The sequence below is a fragment of the Lynx canadensis genome, chromosome A1 (assembly GCF_007474595.2).
Source record: "Lynx canadensis isolate LIC74 chromosome A1, mLynCan4.pri.v2, whole genome shotgun sequence".
NCBI lineage: Eukaryota > Metazoa > Chordata > Mammalia > Carnivora > Felidae > Lynx > Lynx canadensis.
The window spans coordinates 206,916,822-206,932,091 of record NC_044303.2 but is presented as its reverse complement, the minus strand read 5'-3'; the positions used below and the strand labels follow the sequence as shown (position 1 = coordinate 206,932,091).

At 39.9% G+C, this 15,270-nt stretch overlaps 1 protein-coding gene across 1 annotated transcript in view; it reads left to right on the top strand.

The window, feature by feature from the left end:
* The window catches only part of C7 (complement C7), a 56,987-nt gene that overhangs the window by 31,343 nt on the left and 10,374 nt on the right, over positions 1-15,270 (top strand). The window contains exons 10-15 of the mRNA XM_030330679.1: positions 1,451-1,617; positions 3,843-4,071; positions 5,964-6,135; positions 7,847-7,934; positions 10,361-10,493; positions 13,948-14,139. Of these exons, the coding sequence (XP_030186539.1) occupies positions 1,451-1,617; positions 3,843-4,071; positions 5,964-6,135; positions 7,847-7,934; positions 10,361-10,493; positions 13,948-14,139 (981 nt within the window). The remainder of the gene's footprint in view (positions 1-1,450; positions 1,618-3,842; positions 4,072-5,963; positions 6,136-7,846; positions 7,935-10,360; positions 10,494-13,947; positions 14,140-15,270) is intronic.

Sequence of the window (15,270 nt, the reverse complement as noted above, 5' to 3'; positions counted from 1 at the left end):
CTTTTTTTTAAAGTTTCTTTTTTTAAAAGTTCATTTATTTATTTTGAGAGAGAAACAGAGAGAGCAGGGGAGGGGCAGAGAAAGAGGGAAAGAGAGAGAATCCCAAGCAGGCTCTGTGCTGTCAGCACAGAGCCCGTCTCGGGGCTCCAACTCACAAACTGTGAGATCATGACCTGAGCCAGTCAGATGCTTAACAGACTGAGGCACCCAGGCACCCTAGGCTTTAATAATTTCTGATAAATGTACAGTTTTTGAATTTGCAAAATTTTACGAAATTGCAAAATTTCATTAAAAGAAATGAACTAAAGATCACCCCAAATCTGGTTTGCAAGTTAGGAATTTCCAGTCATGACCAGCATAAAAATCAATTACAAATGGAGACAAAAATACTTCTGAAATTATAAGGCACTTAAATGCAGAAAAGAATTTAATTGGTATTTACTGTTTAGAACACTTTTCATGTGTTAATGTATGCCTGTTAATTAATAGCTTTTTTTGCTTAGTTAATATTCCAAATGCAATGAACTCCCCCCATTTATTTTTATTTTTATTAAAACATTTTTTTAAATGTTTATTTTATTTTTGAGAGAGACAGACAGAGAGTGTGAGCGGGGTGGGGTCAGAGAGGGAGACACAGAATCCAAAGCAATCTCCAGGCTCTGAGCTGTCAGCACAGAGCCCTATGTGGGGCTTGAAATCACAAACTGCGAGATCATGACCAGAGCCAAAGTTGGACGCTTAACTGACTGAGCCACCCAGGTGCCCCTAGCTGAACCATTTAGAAACACATTCCATGATGCTTCATCCCAAAATATATATTTATTTCCTAAGAAATAAGATAGTCTCCTGTATAACATAATGTTCTTATTATACTAAGAACATTAAGAATATGAACAATAATTCCCTAATATCATCTACTGTCAGGTAATGATTGTGTTTTTCTTTTCTTTTTCCTTTTAATAGATATTTTTGAGAGTCGTTTCAGATTTACAGCACAATCGTGCAAAAAGTACGGAGAGTTTCCATATACCCCTGTCAGAAACTAAGGCCTCCCCACTCTCAGCATCCTCCACCACGGGGGTGCATTTGTTCTAAGTGATGAATCTACATTGACATATCATCATTGCCCAAAGTGCATAGTTTATGTTAGGGTTCCTTCTTGGTGTTGTACATTCTATGGGCTTGGACAAATGTATAATGCCATGTGTCTACCATGATAGTGTGATGTAGAGCAATTTCACTGTTCTAACAATCCTCCATGCTCCAACTATTTACTCCTCCCACCCACCACTGCTGGCAATCACTGATGTTTTCATTGTGTCCATAGTTTGTCCTTTACCAGAATAGGATGGGTTGTGTTTTAGTACTTGAGAGACATTTCACTTTTTTATTCTTCTCTTTGTTTCCTTTGCGCATCCTGACCTATTTCATTTGATTTCTCCTCGTATAGGAACTCAAAGCAATGTTCTGCGAGGGAACCCATTTGTCAGGGGGGGCAGTTCGGGCTTCGTGTCTGGCCTCAGTTTCCTGGAGCTGGACAATCCTGCTGGAAACAAAGAGCGCTATGCTTCGTGGGCAGAATCTGTGACTGGTCTTCCCCAAGTCATAAAACAAAAGGTACGTCCTGCTCTGTTGAAAGCACACAAAGCAGACATGTTTATTAGCATTGGGAAAATGAGATTAAATCAAGGTGGTTAAACAGAGACAGCTGTGATTAGCATTTTTGTATCCCAATTATGTTTTGTATAGCAAAATGAGTGCGTACATAATAATAAGAAACAGAAGATTCATTATCTTGCATGTCCATATTTCAGTTGTAAAGGTTAAATGTCTTGTAAATCCCAAGAGAAATTAGTAACAAAATTTGCTTTTTAAGCTTTTGACCTAAATTTGATTATGTTTTCCTTGGTCTCTAATTCAGAGGAATTATAGATTCTTGCAAGAGGAAGGCATTTAGGCTTGTCTACTGTCTCATCAGATCACCTTTGTTCCTCTGGCCATGGCATGTAGGCTCTTGGAGACATGTAAATTAAAATAAAGCAAATCTGACTGGCAGAATTTTAGGATGTTTTATTGATACAGTCACTTCTGTCATAATGCTACGTATGTGTTCCTAAAATCAGACAGCTAGACAGAATTGCACAATGAAGACCCCCTGGCTTATGGGGAAAATGGATTAAGGACACAATAATCAAAAACTTGATCTATGACACTCATTAAAAAAAATAGGCATCAGTAAAAACAATAGTATAGCTTTGTATGTGTTAAATTTTTAAGAAACGCATATATATTAATGTAGCACAATTCTTAGAAAAAGACTTGAAGCTTGCTGGCTGCTGGGTGGGTTAGAGCCTTTGAATTATTGGGAAGTGGTAGGAGGAGAGCTGCCAGAGGACAGACGGTTCCTGCATCAGATGTGGATGGGTGTAGTATATTACACAGGCGGTGAACTGCATGGATGCTTGAAGTGTGTGTTTGTGTGTGTGTGTGTTTTGTGTATTCCTATGTTGGTTCAGTTGTGTCCACTTTTCTGGGTTCACCTGGTTTTTCTTACGGATGAAATTGTATGAAATTTGTGATATGTTCATGGTGTTCCCTAACACATCCATCCCAATGGAACAAATTTACCCTTTCAAAACAAGTGCTATGGCAGAACTGATTCTATGATCTATTCTCTGTCATGGGAGTCAAGAAATGTCTCAGGTGAAACTTGACTTGGACACATTTTATAATCCGCCCCCCCCCATTACAAAAGCTTCTTTAGCACCCTCCCAACACCATATCCACCCATTTGCCTCTAAGTAAGGGTAAAAGGAAGAGGCCAGTTTTCCTGGGAGGTCTTATCATAATGTGCCACCATCGATATTCACAATGACCTATTTTCAATGCCAGTGCCCCGTTACAAATCTTAAAAAATTCTAAGTTGTTGATTAGGGAGGATCAGACATTCCTTCTCATTCTCAACTCTGCATTTCTCCACATAGGACTGTCACTATCATAGCTGTGCTAACTTATTATAGGTATACGTCCACGCAATGCCATCCAGTCAGTTCTTTTATAATGCAGCGTGAGAGAGTTTGGGCAGAGATGGAGGGAGATGTGGCTGGGTCTGTAAGTTATCCTTCTACTCCGGTGGTATGCTGTAGCCAGCTCAAGATGGACCCTCATAACAGCCAAAGGTGCCTATCTCTTCCCGACTCCATGGTCACTGGCATCCCAGTGGCAACCTGAAATCGGCCATGGGAAGAGTAGTTATACTGCAAAAATTGGCAAATGTTACAAATCAGAGCATTTTTGTTCTTAGGAGAGCAGATTGTTAAAGCTTAGCCAGCACATCTAGGGGCTCCAAGCTGCTTTTCATCAGACATATTCAACACAGAGAAGTAATGTCTGTCTGTTTTAAATTTTGTCAGGAAGAAAGAGTCATGGTCTCTGCTAAGAGACATGTTAAGTCTCTTAGAGCTGGGTATTTAATCTTAAATTTAATTGCACTTGCTTCTTCACTGTAATTTAAGTGCATTTCCTTTTCTTCTGCTCTCTGCAAGGGTAGAAATGTACTTCCTTCAAAATAATCTTTCAATAACTAGAAAATGAATGTCCTGTTGGTTTTGAAAAATTTTATGCAAGATACAAAAAATATTCCTTCCCTGTTCACTCCTATTTTTCCCTTTGTCTTGCAAAGAAAGTAATTGCTTTCTTTTTATTTGAACAAGAAATAATTGGAATTAAGATGAGAGTGGCTTTTGATTTTTATTTTAATGGAGATTCAGCCTAAATGCCAGGAGAAAAATATTCTTGCCTAAAACCCCGATTTACTGACCATGATGTCTTTATCTGTATAGCTGACCCCTCTGTATGAGCTGGTAAAGGAAGTACCCTGTGCCTCTGTGAAAAGACTATACCTGAAGCGGGCTCTTGAGGAATATCTGGATGAATTTGACCCCTGCCATTGCCAACCTTGTCAAAATGGCGGCATTGCCACCGTCGAGGGGACCCAGTGTCAGTGCCATTGCAAACCATACACATTTGGTGTGGCTTGTGAGCAAGGAGTCCTCGTGGGAAATGAAGCAGGTCAGTGTGCTGAGTTTTTGCTAGTTATGCTGGACACCGTGAAAAAGGAATCACTCTTTCCCGCTGATCCCCTGAGATCATGCTTCTTTGTGTATTAATTTAGTGTCTCCCTTCCTATTGCACTTCTGGGTTCTAGCAAGGGGGTTAAGGCCCTCTGCTGTCTCTGTTTTCCTGTCTTAACGAATAGACCCACCATGCCCTCCATTCCCTGTTCTCCATTAGAATAGATTAATGCCTAAAACACGTCTCTCTTTTATGCCATAGTCAGCTCATTGAGGTTTTGTCGTAACAGGTCTGTGCAGCTAGTGTGCACATAGCTTAACCTTTCCAATCGCAAGCTCTTTGAAATATCTCTATTTCTATTTTGTATTATGTTTTATCAATCAATTACTCACAAATACTTTCTGAACATTTGCTGAATGTGCTCAACTGAAGGCTTGGTGCTTTAGAGGCACATCAGTTCACACAGAACTACGTGAAGTTTGACTTTATGAGTAGACAAAGTGTGGGACAGTTTTGTATTTATTTATATGCCTCTCTCCTCTAGAAAACTCATTTCTTAAGGTCAGGGCTGTGATTCCTTTTTTTTTATTCCCAGAGCCCAACAAGGCTTGATTCATAGAAGTCACTTAACAAATGTTTGATGAATGAATGAATACATGACTGAACTATGATTGCTTGTAGACAAACGTCAGGAAAGCCTCCTTGCCTCCAAATGTCTTCCCAAGTAGCCTGTCTGGTAAATTGAAATTCTACCACTTTGATTTCATTCCTTTGTGGCTTGGATTTCCTATTATTTGATAAAATGGAAGCTCCCCCTGCTGGTAAGGATTGGGGTAGTGATCATAATATATCAAGCTATTGTTACCCCTGTTAATATACTCAGAGGACTACTTTATTAACTCAATTTCTAATTATGGAAGAAAGTATAAGGAAACTCATTGGAAGATATAATCACATTAGTTTAGTTTTGGTGTGTATGATACTGAGGGGTGGGTGCCGAGTGGAGGAGAGACGGATGTAGGCTACACGGTAGAAATAGGTAAGGAGCAGTAAACAAAACCATCTATCAATTGGAAGTAATGTTTCAGGAGCATGGTCTCTGAGATCTGTTTGTAACCAGGAAAGCCAAGTTCTTAGAATATAGTGCAAGTTCTCTCTTGCCTACCCCAAGGTATATGATGGGGGAAAATTCTAAAAGCACCACTGGTCATGAATCGGCCCTGAGTTGGAAGGTGGCCAGGCTGGGTTGAGGAAGTGCCTGCAGACTGAAGGATGTTGACAGGAGGTAAAAGCATTTCTCCTTCTTATGCATTTCCTCATTTTGTACAGTGCCAGCTCTGAGGTTGGCAGTCTGGAACCCAGTAGATTATGTTCTTCTCATGCCTAACCATGGCTTTTCCAATAAAAATGTTAACAGTAGGAACTGCTGTAATGAGAGGAACCTGGACTCGGCCATAAGACCATGTTGCTGTCTGGACAGGACTCTTGGCAGCCATTGCAGCACCGGACATGACATTTAACCCCCTTGCCTTAGGTCCCATACCTATCAAATGAGAATGGTAACAGACTTCCTGCCCACCCGGATTCATTCTTGTGAGAAGTAAATGAATGGCATGAGGTATGACAAAATGCTCTGAAACAGTTCTAAAATAATAAACAAATTTAAGATATAATTGCAAGAAGTTCGTTGATGCAGCCTTAATATCAACAAACGCAGTCAATGTGCAGAGACATTATGGTCATTGAAGAAGACCTCCTGAACAGAGTGAAGGTAGTATGTGCCCAGACTGTCCCCTCCCTCAATAACTGCCTGAGCATGAAGCTTAATACTAGACTCTGAAATCTTTCTCTCCAAGTACTTTCTGAACAGTCTTTCTCTTATCTTACAGGAGGGGTTGATGGAGGTTGGAGTTGCTGGTCCTCTTGGGGCCCCTGCGTTCAAGGGAAGAAATCAAGGAGCCGAGAATGCAATAACCCACCTCCCAGTGGAGGCGGGCAGTCCTGTATTGGAGAGCCAACAGAAAGCAGGCAATGCGAGGAGGAGGAACTCCAGCATTTGCGGTAATGGTGACCAGATCTCCTGGCAATTGCATAGAATAGAGTGCCCTCTGCAGGAAGCGTGGAATATGTGATTGCTGCTATTAAAAGATTTAAAAATTAAATGGCGATTTTTATCAGTGACTTTGCCTTTAGCAGTGGGGTCAGTTGAAGGAAGAAGGCATGTGTGGACAGCTTGCACTTGTGTGTTTCAAGTTTTTCTGATACAGATGTTACAAAAGGCTGGGTAACTAGAAGGTCATCTGGCCAAGGGGATCTGAGCAGCAGCTTTGGCATCAAGCAGATCTGCCACTTTGCTGTGTGACCTTGGTAACACCTCTAAAATTAGTATAATCATAGAAGGTAAAACAATAGTAAAATGTCAGAATTAAATGAGATTCAGCATAGAAAGTGATTAGCACAGTGCCCAGCACATAGTAAGCACTGATTAATAGTTGTATTACTCTTCAGATATACCAATCCTATTCATTCATTTATTCATGTATTCATTCATGCATTCATTCACTCATTCATTCAGGATTAACCATAAAGCCAGATGCTCTAGATGGCTAATATCTTGACTGATTAGCCCACCAACTTCCCATTCGCCGGGACCTTGCAAATTCATCAAGTCTCCTGACTAGGAAGCTGGTGAGCATATGGAATTACTGTAGGAGGAGAAGCTACCTTCGAGGCACATATCTCTGGGAGGATGAGGGTCTCCAGCAGAGGAGGCCTCTATGGACTGGGCTTCTTTTCCCAGCCACTAGACATGAAGCTGGAAGGAAAGGAGCATCCTACGGAGGCACTGAAGGAATTCTCACTCTTCTTGGTGCTTGGAGGGAGAGAATGTTCTCCTCCTCCTGCCCAGTACAAAGAGGAAAATCATGATCAATACTTCACATTTCTGAGTTTCCTCAAAGTGTGGAAAGCATATAAGGAACTCAGCTGAGAAGGAGGCGACATTCACGGGCTATTCTGTAATGCTTTCCCTCAGATTTCAGATCTCTGGAGTGGAGGTAATAATACTGGTGGCACGTTGGCTTCAGAGGCCATAAAACTATTGTTTAATGATGGATGTCACTGGGATTTCCATTATTATGAGCTTCCTCTAGAGATTGCCTTGCGGGAGGTAGAAAGAGCATGACATTAGGAGCCGAACCGACTACAACATGAATGTTGCCTTGGTATTTATTACCTTATAACCTTGGACAAGTCATTCAAACTTTCTTTTCGTTGCATACCTCATAGGGTTACTGTGAAGGTGCATTGAGATGTTGCGTATTTATAGAGCAACTGCCAAGGTGCCTACACAGAGTAGATGTTCCCTTTCTTGCAGGGTCACTAACAGGAATTCCTTTATTTTTAATCCAGAATAATTCCATGTTAAAGGCACTTCAGAACCAGACAGCGGAAGAAAAAGTAGGTCTGAGGCAGGTGACCTCTAGAAATCCCATGAAGTAGGTGTTTTGTCCAGAGACTTTTATTTCCTTTTCTTTCTCTTTGTTTTTCTTACTACTGACTTAGTAGCTATTTTTTGGTAGTTTATGTTTGAGTTTTCTATCACAGGATATGATCAGATATTGATCCCGAGAATGACAAAAATAGCACACCAGCATGTTTACAGGAATCGAGTTCTTTCAGATGTTAATGAAAAATTCGCTGTGGTGCAAAATATTTATTATGCTGTGGAAATCCATCACATTAATTATGTTTTGTTTCCTTTTCCTTTCAGATTGCTTGAACCACATTGTTTTCCTTTGTCTTTGGTTCCAAAAGAATTCTGTCCATCACCTCCTGCCTTGAAAGATGGATTTGTTCAAGTTGGTTATGAAAGATATATTGTTTTCCTCTGCATATGCTCTTTGCTCCAAGTTCTCTCTCTCCCTAATGTCATAATCGGTTTCCTTCTTCCATGATGAAATAGTGCTACAAATAGTTTATATGTGCATTTTAGTTTTAGTGGTAAGGGTTTTAGTTTGTGACTTTACTTCTTTGGCCAAGGTGATTAGAATTCTGCAGAAGGCAGTATATCTTCTGCAGTAAGGTAAATCAATACTGCTGCCCAATGAAATTAGAAATGTAATCATGCCAGAAGGCTGTTAAACATTTCCATTCTAAAATAAGAATAAGAATCCATAAGCCAGTTCTGCAGCAAAGAGGACTTTCTCTATTCTTGCCACTGAGAAATGTCTTTCTAAAGATTTTTTTTAAATGTTTACTTATTTATTTTTGAGAGAGAGAGAGCAGGGGAGGGGCAGAGAGAGAAGGAGAGATTGAATCCCAAGCAGGCTCTGTGCTGTCAGACGCAGGGCTTGAACCCATGAACTGTGAGATCATGACCTGAGCTGAAATCAAGAGTCAGACACTTAACTGACTGAGCCACCCAGGCATCCTGAGAAATGTCTTTAAAATTTTTTTTTCAGAAATGTTGGGTTTGGGAAGAAATATTGGGTTTATTCCGGAAGCCAATAAGACATTTTGCCAGCATTGGTGAGATATGGGTCATTATACTTGGAGCGATTTTCTTGTTTAGGAAGGAACACAAATCACCTGCCACTTGTCATTCTAGGGAATTTTCTTGGCCTTGCGGCCATATTAATTTCTGCTCTTCTCACTGCTTGTTATGATGAGGCTTTGGCCTCAAGCTCCAATGAAGTCTCCTACTGGCTCCCGTAGGAGGCTTTCGTCAGGACCCCCTCAGTGCCGCCAGCCTTGCTTTCTCAAAGGGTTTGCCTTTGAAATTCTAGGCCTTTAAACACACACACTGACATTTTGCTGAAGTTTCCCCAAATGTAGATACTGTTGGGAAATGGAAGAGGGCTTCTGTGTGTGTGTGTGTGTGTGTGTGTGTGTGTGTGGAGAGAGGGGAATGAGCCCAGCATCTCTAACACTCATTCTGTCCCAACACAGTCACCACAATCTACTAAGTTCCTGAAGGAAACACAGGCTTGGCGAACAAGGCCAAACAAACTCATATACTTCAGCAAACCATGAGCTGTTGTCCCAAACTCCAGTGCATGTGGTGTCCTGTAAGGGGCAGGGGTTCTGAACACTGCCCCATGGATCGGCTACATCACAGTCACCCAGAGAACTTAAGAATAGAGATTGCTGCTTGCCCCTTACCTTCCTTTTTTCTTTTTTTTTTTTCTTTCTCATTCTGTAGGTTTAGGATAGAGCCTGAGAGTTGTGCTTTTTTTTTTTTTTTTTTTTTTTTTTTTTAATTGCTACTAGTGGTTCTGATACAGAACCAAGTTTGGACACTGTTATAACAGTCCCTTCTGTCAGGCAGACGGCCTATTGGCTAGAACCAAAGCAAATCAACTGTCCTTTCCCAATGTATTCAAACTTAAGTATTAACCTGGGCCCTTTGTTTCCTACCAACTGGAGCCAGACTGGACCAGGACTGACAGTGAATAGTAGAAGGCACCTTGGGATTTGGTTCTAATGCCTGGAATAGCCAGGTGCTAATGCCTAGCTCTCAGCCCTTCCCCAGGCCGATTTTCTTTACCACCCCTGGGGTGGCAGAGAGCCCCAAGAATGAGGAAAGGAACTAATAGAGATCCCAAAAGTGCATGATTACCCCTTTAAGTTTCAGCTTCAAATTCTTCCTTGCTTCACCATGAAAGCTCACCTCCTGGCATGTCCTTGAATCTGGCCCAGCCACAGTGGCCCTTCCCTTACAGGGTAGGGGCTGGAGCTTAGGATGGGAGAAGATCAGCATTACGCTCCCTCTAAAAGTCATCAGTGAGAAACTTAAACTTTCATAAACATGCTGATAGGATTTGCACATTTCTGTCTGTTCCTACCAGCTTTTATTAGGCGGTATGGCCAATGAGCAGCCTATGACGTCTTACTATGAAGAACTGACCAACAAGTACATTTCCGAGATCTGATAACAACTGTCTTTTCCTGGAACATGTAGGGGCCGGGGGGGAAGGGACTTGGGGAGTGTCCACAAAAGTAATTTTGGTAAAATGCTTAGTACAGTGTTTGGTATTTGGGGACAATTAATAAATTATATGTGGCATTAATGGCTTTATTTTAGTTAATGGTAGTACCAGTGTTGTTGACTAGGACCATACAGGGAAAATTGTTTTTACAGATAATTTTTTAAATTAGTTATTTGAACTTAGTTTGCCTGATGACTAAAAGAAGGCATCATTTATAGCCCAAATATATCTAAAGAAACTTTTTTTAATGCAAAATAGACACACTCTCTCTCTCTCTCTCTTTTATTTCTCTTTAGGATGAAGGTGCCATGTTTCCTGTTGGGAAAAACATAGTATATACTTGCAATGAAGGTTACTCTCTTATTGGAGACCCTGTAGCCAGATGTGGAGAAGATTTACAGTGGCTTGTTGGGGAAATGCATTGTCAGAGTGAGTGGACTTGGTTGTAGCATATAACTTAAGATGAGAGAATAATGTGGAAGGGAATGAATCAAGATGAATAACCTCTCACTGTGTGGCCCGTGTCTTGACATTCCTTTCCTGAGAAGCTCATATGCTCCTGTTCAAATTTCAGCTGTGTCTTGAAAAAGCCCTCAGCAGTCTCTAGTTGATAGTGCTTCTGTTAGGCAAGGCACATTTCACTGCAATTTTAACGTTTCTGGTGCAAATTCGAATAGGCCAGGGAGCTCCATTCTGGCTAAGACCTTCAGAACATCCCATATAGTTCAATTTCTAGGGATGTGACCAAATCAGTGTACTTCCTTGATTGTCCTGCAGTATTAGTTGGTTCAGCAGATGGATAGAGCTGTAGAGATACATTTTTTGCTATATTAGTTGGTCTAGGCCATGGAGAAAAGTCTAGTGTACACGTGAACATCTTTTTCCTCTTGGGTATATACCTCTTAATAAAGTCTCTGAGTCATACGATGTACATACATTTAGACTTAGTAGATTCTGCCAGACTCCCAAATGGTTGTACTAATTTACATCCCTACCAGGATCTGAGAAGCCAAGATTGCTCTGTATCCTTATCAACACTTGATATCAACAATCTTTAAAAAATTTTAGCTATACTGATGAGTGTGTAGCAATATCTTATTTTTTAATTTTGACTTTTCAATTTATATTTTTCCTGGTGACTATGTTATGATGCCTGTTTTCATGTTTATTTGCCATTTGCATATCCTCTTTGGTGAAGTGACTGTCCAATCTTTAGCTCCCCTTTTCTGTTGGTTTGTCTTTTTCTTATTTGTAGGACCTCCTCTCTTCCTCTTTGTTTCTGTCTCTATCTGTCTCTCTGTTTCTCTCGCCTGGAGTCCTTGAGCAGAAATTACTGAAATAGAATATAAACATTTTCTAGCTTACAGTAACAAAGCCAAAAGTTGGTTCTTTGAAACGTTTAATAAGATGCTTTTGCTTGAAGAGATTTTTTTCCCTTTATTGTGAATCTGCTGATAAGAAGTTGACCCAGTCTTTGTTCATCTTAAAATGTCTTTGTTTTATCTTCATTTTGGAAGGATGTTTTTATGGGTAAGGAATTCTAGGTTAGCAGTTATTTTATTTAAGCTCTTTAAAGATTTTATTCTAGTGAGACATTCACTCTTAGTCATACCACTTCTGGTTTGGAAATCTTATGTCTGGACACTTTTGAGAATTTCTCTTTTTTTCTGGTCTTTGGGTTTCAGAAGCACCTCCACAGAGATGTGCCGAGGTGTGATTTTCTTTGTCTCTACCCTGGTTAATATTTGAAGCACTTCTTGAATCTGTGCTTTTATGTCTTTTGTCAATCTCAGGAGCTTCTTCGCCATTTTGTCCTCAATTATTGCCTCTGTCCAATTCTTGCCCATTTTTCCTCACAAGACAAATGATATATATTTTTAGATTGTATATATTACTACATTATTTTGTTTTACATAATTTTTTTCTTCTCTCTGTTTCATCCTAAATATTTTTTAATTGATCTAACTTCCAGTTTATTAATTCTCTGTACACTTGTATATAATCTGCTTTTAAGAACTCTGTTGAGTTCTTAATTTCATTTTCCAATTCTAGATATTTCATTTGTCCACTTTTCTATACTTTCCTTTTCTCCATTGAAATTCTGTGCCTTGTCATTTAATTTTTTCCCAACATGTAAATCACAGTTATTTCAGGGTCCATGGCTGTTAATCCCATTCTCTGGACCTACTGGAGGTCTGTTTCTATTGTCTTTTTTGGGGTTTTGGTGAATTCTTTTCCTTTTAAATGTCATTCCTGTTTTGATTAAATGCCAGACTTTATGTGTGAAAAAATAATGGAATAGTCTGAGGTTTTGGATGACGTTCTCTTCCTCTAGAAAATACTTGATTTTGTTTCCTGCAAACAGTAAGGCTGTTTTATGTCCGGGTTACCTTTATTCCTAGGGTATAACCATTAAGGGATCCCAGTGGAAGGTCTGAGATATCTTCCTAGGTCCCTCCTTTGTGACAGGACTGGACTTTACCTCTTTGTCCCTAGCCTTATTAGACTGCTAAAAACTCTACTCAGCTTTTCAGCCACGAGCTGTAGTTCCTCCTTAGTTTAGCAGCCTTTAAGCATTTTTTTTTCAAACTTAACAAATACCTCAAGGAGAAAGGCATTACCAAATGTTGTAATCACCCCTTTAGACTTCTCCCTAGAATCTTGTACCTTCAAATTTTCATGACCTTGGTATCTCTCTGATGCTTTTGGAAGTACTTTTTCCTTTACTTTTGTATATCTTTTCTATTTGTCTTTGTGGGAGCATGATTGTGAAGCCAGTGATTGCATCATGGCCAGAAACAAACAAATCTGATGCTAGATTATTAGCTTTATGAAGGCAGGATATGTAAATTGTATCTTGTTAAATCCCTAGCAGCATACAACATACTTCGTTAAATATAGGCACTCCATAGATGCTGTTTTTGAATTAATGAGTGAATGGAATTTCTGATGGAAATGGTACAGAAACAGAGCAGTATTTTGTAGAATATTGTCCGAAGTCCATTAGAGAGATTGCCAATTTTTTTTTTTCAAATCATGAATTCTGATTTGCTTCCCATAAGTATACATGTTTCTCTTTTTTCTCTTTGCTGTTTTCTCAAGCAGAAGATTTGAGGTAATGAATGTAACTGAGAAAGACTAGAGATGGAAAACCAAAGAACATTTAATACTTGTATGGTTTCAAGGTTAAAGGTGGTTCTTTAAAACTTTCAAATAATAAAAATATCTAATTGGGTATATGCTAATGGTATGCAAACAATATGCAAATTTTCTTGGGAAAATTCTGGTGGGACTTCATCAGACCAGAGAGATAAGTGGCAGCTATGGAAAGTTTAGTTTTGACAGCAGCCTGGGCTTTTTAGGTCTCTGTTTATAAGGCTGATTCATTTTATGTTGTCACATTGCTTTGAGGGCAGGAGTGGAGGATGGGAACTGTTTTGGTCTTCAGTCTTTTATTGGTCAATTACATGCCGGGCACTGTGGGACAGTCTTTCAGGGCATCCTAGGAGTGAACTTACCTCTTCCTCTTTGTCCTCTAATGTGAAAAAGCAGAGCATGTGTATTAACACTATTCAAAGTTGTCTTTTTTTTTTTTTTAATTTTTTTTTTCCACGTTTATTTATTTTTGGGACAGAGAGAGACAGAGCATGAACGGGGGAGGGGCAGAGAGAGAGGGAGACACAGAATCGGAAACAGGCTCCAGGCTCTGAGCCATCAGCCCAGAGCCCGACGCGGGACTCGAACCCATGGACCGCGAGATCGTGACCTGGCTGAAGTCGGACGCTTAACTGACTGCGCCACCCAGGCGCCCCAGTTGTCTTTTTTAAAAAAAGATGGCTTAGGAAAGCAATGACCTTTGTATTCTGTTTTCTTCTATCTTTAGAAATTGCCTGTGTTCTACCTGCCTTGATGGATGGCATACAGAGTCATCCCCACAAACCTTTCTATGCAATTGGTGAGAAAGTGACCATTTCCTGTTCTGGTGACATGTCCTTAAAAGGTCCTTCAACATTTCTCTGTGGATCCAGCCTTAAGTGGAGTCCTGATATGAAGAATGTTCAGTGTGTGCAGAAAGGTGAGTAGCTTGTAGGTCTGTCCAAGGACACCTGCACTCAGGTGAGTGAAGGTCCTTGTGGCGGTCCTTTATGGCACTGGATGGCCATAACTGTGAGTTATTCCCTCTGTCCTTGTCCCCCTACAAGAAGGTCGGCTCATAGATGGGGTAACAGACTTTGTTTCACGTGGCATAGATAGATTCATGGAAAGCAAGGAAAAGCAAGAAGAGCCCTGTGGTTCTGAAACTAACTTAAATCCTTATCAAAGATTAGCTTTGTATCTGTTTTGGTGCCAAGAAAATAAAGGATTTTCAAAGGATGATTTCTGGCTTTTTTCCTGATTTTTTAAATGTACTTTTATTAAGTACCGAGTTTAAAAACATTCTGTATGTTTCCTTTCTGGGTTTTCAGAGGGTTTATTGGCATTATTGAAATAGAAAACTTAAAAGCATTTACATTTAACACTGCAGAGCAGAAGTTATTTAAAGCAAAGTGTTGTGGCTTGTGAAGCCGTTTTTAAGAGTGGAAATCCAAAAATCCAGTATTTTGAACATCAGGCAAATTAAAATGGTCTTTAAAGAAGCTATGGTAAGAAGAGATTTAAAAAGCCAAACTATTTCTTTTTAGAGATATTTAAGGTGGGATGGATTTATTTTTTAAATAACCTCCTATTTCTTCTTTACTTACATTTTTTTAAATAAATGGAAAATACATGTTTGTGACAATTAAAAAACAGGAAAAAAGGAAAACTCACTTGCATTCAATTTTGTATGGTATTCTTATTTTTCTAGTGTATGACTTTATTTTTTATTAGTTTTTTTAATGTTTATTTATTATTGAGAGAGAGAGCATGAGCATGGGAGGGGCAGAGAGGGGAAGACACAGAATCTGAAGCAGGCTCCAGGTTCTGAGCTGTCAGCACAGAGCCCGACGTGGGGCTTGAACTCACAAACCGTGAGATCATGACCAGAGCCGAAGTTGCACGCTTAACCGATTGAGCCACCCAGGCGCCCCTCCAGTGTATGACTTTTATTTAATTCAATGCTGAAGTTTGCCTTTTACAGTGAGTACGAAGTACTAGATTTCATGAGTGATACAATCAGATGGATCAGATGGTCACAACTTAAGAGAGGGCAGGCTGCACAGAGCCG